The sequence below is a fragment of the Phaseolus vulgaris genome, chromosome 6, assembly GCF_051622355.1.
Source record: "Phaseolus vulgaris cultivar YP4 chromosome 6, ASM5162235v1, whole genome shotgun sequence".
Classification (NCBI taxonomy): domain Eukaryota; kingdom Viridiplantae; phylum Streptophyta; class Magnoliopsida; order Fabales; family Fabaceae; genus Phaseolus; species Phaseolus vulgaris.
Window position 1 is genome coordinate 32,434,894 of NC_143503.1, and position 5,399 is coordinate 32,440,292.

The 5,399-nt window shown below is 32.1% G+C and overlaps 1 protein-coding gene across 2 annotated transcripts; it reads left to right on the top strand.

The window, feature by feature from the left end:
- Window positions 1–279: 279 nt before the first annotated feature.
- Window positions 280–3,958, top strand: GB1 (GTP-binding protein 1). Of its 2 annotated transcripts, XM_068640331.2 has the most exons (8): window positions 280–585; window positions 1,172–1,385; window positions 1,473–1,613; window positions 2,600–2,708; window positions 2,841–2,902; window positions 3,148–3,251; window positions 3,510–3,637; window positions 3,786–3,958. In XM_068640331.2, the coding sequence occupies exons 2-7, from the start codon at window positions 1,293–1,295 to the stop codon at window positions 3,613–3,615; spliced, it is 615 nt and encodes a 204-aa protein (XP_068496432.1). In that variant the 5' UTR covers window positions 280–585; window positions 1,172–1,292; the 3' UTR covers window positions 3,616–3,637; window positions 3,786–3,958. The 2 variants fall into 2 exon arrangements, with proteins under 2 accessions (XP_068496432.1, XP_068496431.1); XM_068640330.2 differs by having other exon boundaries at window positions 3,510–3,958.
- Window positions 3,959–5,399: the final 1,441 nt, after the last annotated feature.

Genomic DNA, 5,399 nt, shown 5'->3' on the forward strand with positions numbered 1-5,399 from the left:
GGAAGGAAAAAAAATTTGCTTTTTTTTTTTTTTTTTGTCTTGAATGAAACCTTTATTTGTAGTTGTTTGTATGTTATATTTTTTTTGGAGAAAGAACTAACTGTTATGTCATTAATGTGTTTTTTGTTAATGAGTGTAGTTATTTTGGTTTTGTATAGGTAATAACAGTTATGTAAAATATTTTGGACAAAAGAAACAATATTAGTAAGAAGTTGCTAATGAATGTAAAATCCTTTTCTAACTAATGTAATGTTGTTGAAATATTTGTTAGTGATTCCATGTGTTAACGAAGTATTGTTAATTGATAAAAGTTGTTGTTAAAACATTTGGGGTAAAACTTATATTTGATTATCATAACTAAGATAAATTTTGAGTAAAAATATTTATAAATTTAATAATAAAAAATTATTTTCTTTCTTTCTTTATTCTTTTATTATTACATTTTACTTTTATCCTCACTTCTTTAGTTCTTGCGGCCTGCGCGAAACACAGCTTTGAGAAACCGCATCGATCACTCTTGATCCGATTCCACCGTCATCGGATCTTTCTTCTGCTACCGTCTGTCGCAGCTCATCGCCGTCGCCGGTAAATCTTTTCAACCACACAAACTCTCCTCTTTTTCTTCCTTCTTCAATTTCCGGATCTGTTACAAATGAATTCATTCTATCGAATCACATCCATGCGGTGGTTCCGATGGATTGTGATTTTCACAGTTTTGTTACTATCTGAGCTTTCTTGAAATTTGAGTATCATATAAATAAGTAAGTTAATCGTGCATGTAGGTGTAGGTAGGTTATGAATGAAGTGATGCTAAGAGCCTAAGATCTAGTGAAGCGTCATTCATAAGCGTCTAATTAGAAACGGCAATGCACTTGCAATCGAGAAATTGTTTAATTGGAAGTTAAGAAAAACAAAAAACACTTGTTTTTTTTTGTCTGTGTTGTTAAAACAGGTTTCTACACTGCCGAATCGAATATTGGAATTTTCTGAGGAGTTCAATTTCTGTCTACTATTAGAGTAAAAAAAATATCCGATCAATCAATTAAAAATAATTGTTGCCGTGACTCTTAAAGGAATTATCGTAAAATTCAACAATATCTCTCTCTTTTTTATGTGTGATATCTGATCAGAGTCGTGCTTGTTCAAGGTATCTTACTTCTTTTGCTTGCAGAGGATTCCTGAATGTTTATGACATTGTGAAGTGATGATGAGTAGAAGAGCTATCCAATAACATGGCATGAACTGTATATTCTTCTATTCTCGAAGGTTAATCTAGCTTAAACGTTACAAGGATGTTTTCTTTGTTTTATGGACTATGGAAGTACCTGTTCAGCAAGATGGAGCTTCATGTTCTCATTCTGGGCATTGACAAGGCTGGGAAAACGGTAAATCCTCTGTCAAGTGCCATATTTTTAGCAAATTTCTGAACTTTGCTATGCTGCTCTGAATTGCTGTATAACGGTTAAATTTAGACTTTGCTGGAGAAGATGAAGTCAGTCTACTCAAATATTGAAGGCATTCCTCATGATCGAATTATTCCTACTGTCGGATTGAATATTGGTCGCATTGAAGTGGCAAACAGTAAACTTGTGTTCTGGGACCTAGGAGGTCAGGTATGGAAATAAATAGGCAAATTTATCTATTTAAGTCCTATAAATGTGCTTTTTAGATTTGTTGGTGCTGCCTAAGAGCTGATTGTTTAAAAATCTTCCATTCTAGAAGTTCAATACCTAAAATTATAACCATCTACATAGTTCGAGGAGGGTAATTTTGTTTTGCTTCTTTATGTTTTTTTAAGATGTGATTAGTGAATTAACAAGATAGTGTGTTGCTTTTCGAATTTCTCTTTGGGAATGCCATATCTCTTTTAGTCTAGCTGGTTTAATAATTTTTTCTAAAGTTAATGTTCACTATTTTCATTCTTAGCAACTACTACTTTATTAAAAGGCTATATGTGAGAACCATGCAATTTGGACCATCAATTTTGTCCTCTTCTTGTCTAAAGCTTGAGTACATTTGTTGAATTTGGTAATGCTGAAGAATATTTAGTAATATAAAAATTGATCTTATATGCAAAGACAACTGGTTCAGCTCTTCATTTTTATTTGTAAGCTTGTATGCCTAGGGGTGGGAAAAATACATAAACTGAGGTGAACTATTGTAAAACTAAACTGAACTTTAAAATGGTTCGACAAAATTGAACTAAAGAGTAAAATTGTTTAGATTAATTGAGCTAACTACATTACAGTTTGAGTTAACTGAACATTGTTTGAACTATTCTTAATGAACATCTTGTCTTAAAACATATGTTCATATTTCATAAGTTGAAATTAAATTTATTATTGAGCAATTCAATTTTTAAAAATTAAACTAAAACGAAAATTCAAGTCAGTTTTCTTTCAAAACAATTCAGTTCAATATCAATTTAGTTCAGTCAAATGTTTTTAGCAATCCTACGTATGCTAGCAGGAATTGAATGTATCACCCTTTTATACTGTTCTTTTTCTGCTAATTTTATTCCCTTTTATATCATTGTTTGTGTGTTGATGGGAAGAGTAAGTGTATAAATATGTAATAACATATGATCCCCTCTTGTCAGCCTGGTCTTCGCTCAATCTGGGAGAAATATTATGAAGAGGCACATGCTGTAATATTTGTTGTTGATGCTGCTTCTTCCTTACGATTTGAAGATGCAAAATCAGCTCTTGGTTAGTGATATTTGATTTTAGTGTTCGTTGATGACTACATCAAAACTTTAAGGTTCTGGCCTGCTATTGTGATAATACTAGATATGATGAAAACATGTCGTACACTGATGATTTTAATAACTGGTTTTCCAGAAAAGGTTCTTCGGCATGAGGATCTTCAAGGAGCCCCTCTTTTGATATTAGCGAACAAGCAGGTGATTGTGGCTATTCTGTTATCCTATATTTATATAGCATTTTGAAGCTCCCTGGTAACCTTCTTTTTTCTGACATGCAAGTCAACTTTCCCTCTTAGGCTTAGTGGAAATTCATGGAGTAATATAGCACTATTGTATTCTATCTCATCCATCATTTGAGGTTTCACCATATTGTTTCCTCATTCATTGTCTTCCTCCTCTTTGTAACCATGATGGCTGCTTGCTTGACATTCTTGTGATTGCAGGATCTTCCTGAAGCAGTATCAGCTGAAGAGCTTGCTCGATATCTGGATTTGAAGAAGTTGGATGAAAGAGTTTACATGTTTGAAGCTGTGTCAGCGTATGATGGGCAAGTAGTTGCATCGACTTTCTAATGCATAATCTAAGACTAAACATTATCATTTCAATAAAGATTGAGATATCTCAAGTACATGTTCTAGGGCGTTGTCTTCAAAGTGAAAATAACTTTTAGGCATATACTGAAGAACATACACTTATCTTGTGTTTGGATCCTCATCCATATTGTTTAGATGCTTGTCATATAAGCAATTTGTACTCGCTTCTGTGTTCATTTTAACTAAAGAGATTTTCTTTTAAAATATTGCAGGATGGGGATTAGGGAAAGTGCAGAATGGTTGGTGGAAGTGATGGAGAGAAGCAAGAGGACTGAAATGTTAAGAGCAAGGGCAGGTGCAATGGGTCCAGGTCCCTAGAAGGGTCTTACATTAAACTGAAGTGATTTCTCTATTCCTTTATATAGTTGTTAATCCAAATTGGATTATACATGATTAGAAGTCCTTGAGCTGAAAATGTAAAAGAATAATTCGATGTTATACTAATCTGAGCCTTGAAATTTGATGCAATGGTTTAATTTGTAATACAGCTGTTTCATGCTAGGCTCAGTCTCCAGTATCTCTTACAACAATTTTTCTTCTGCCAATCTACCAAGTGCTGGGCTGCGCTGGAGGGTTTTCTGCTTCCTCCGTTCACACTTTTGTCAACTCTATATTGTAATTTGTACGGTTCCTGTTTGAATGAATTTAAGTTACTTTTCTATCTGTAGCATTGTATAAACACTATTCTGCCATATAGATCCAGGTAGTAAATTGGTATTCTGAAGATATATGGTATAGTATGAAAGGTATACTTAGGGTGTAGTCGTGCTTCTATGGGAGGATCTAGGTTACCATGTGATCCGTGCCATAGGAAATTATGTTAATTTTGTACTAACTTTGGAAAAAGGAATAACGACGTGGAAATAAAGAAAAATGCAGGAAACAAACATAACAAAATTCTTTAAGAATTGAATCCTCGTTGCATCAGCTAACAGAGCCGCGCCTAGAGGAGTTGGAAAATATTAATCTTATCATCATGAGAGGTCCTAAACTGGCTGCGTAGTATTTTGTCAACTTTTATGAAACACTTGTTTAATCTTTATGAACAAAATTAAACAAAAAAAATTGTTACTTTGGGAGTAAAAGTAGAGTTATTCTGACTGAAATTTAAACATGGACTATAAAAATGACCCTGGAGTCTGCATGTAGTTATTGGAGAAACCAAGTTATCTGGCCGAACCAGTAACCATCTTGCTTGCTAAGTTTGTTTGGTAGTTCTGTTAGAACTGATTTGTACTCAGGTCTCAAAATTTAAACTCTTACTGGTGTGACATGACCAATACTCAACTAAAACAATAGTCTGTTTTCTAGAATCTGAATCCCAGTGCCAATTTCATACCTTAAGTCAGTATAGGTATCTGGATGAATTTTTCGTTAAATTCCTACGATATAAGTTAAAATTAGGTTATACCTAAGTTAATTTATAAAAATTTTGTTGAATATTGATTATTTGACACCCAATGCTCTAAATGACATCCATTTTAAACTTTATTATTTTACAAAAATACCCTTATCACATAAGTGTTTCAACACTTAAAAGAAGTTATAATCTGGAGCAAAGGAAAAATGGGTGTCAAAAAAATATTTTCCATTTCTTTTATATAATTCTTAATTAATAATTTATAAATAAATAAATTTTAATTTATGAAAATGTTAAATTTATTTGTTTTAAAAAAAAAAAAATTATTGAAGTCTTGAAAAAATAGTATTATTTGTTTTCTGGGTTTATTGAAGTCTTAAAAAAATAGTATTGTTTGTTTTTTGGGTTGTTGGATGAGTTTATTCATGCAAGTTTGCATTTTTATTTGTAAATCTTCTTTCTAGTTTGGATGAATTTTACTGATACAATTCTAATCCTAACTTACATCTTTATTTATAGATTTTTTCCTAACTTTCATTCGTAGTTCTTCGTTGTTTTTATTTGAATATAATTTTGGTAAACCAAAGAATTTTCTTCTATTATATAATAGATAAATATATCATTCACCATTGAACATATCTTAGATATGTGTCTCCTATTTTCTTCAACATCCTATTTTAGCACTTTTAGTTAGTTTAATAGAAGAAGTAACAAGATTATCTAGTTGAATAGGATACATTCA

Bases quoted from the DNA above. Each gene is read 5' to 3' on its own strand.
- GB1 (XM_068640330.2), top strand. From the start codon at position 1,293: ATGTTTTCTTTGTTTTATGGACTATGGAAGTACCTGTTCAGCAAGATG. The intron at 1,614-2,599 runs GTATGGAAATAA...CCCTCTTGTCAG, and splicing joins TCTGGGACCTAGGAGGTCAG to CCTGGTCTTCGCTCAATCTG. The intron at 2,903-3,147 runs GTGATTGTGGCT...TTGTGATTGCAG, and splicing joins TGATATTAGCGAACAAGCAG to GATCTTCCTGAAGCAGTATC.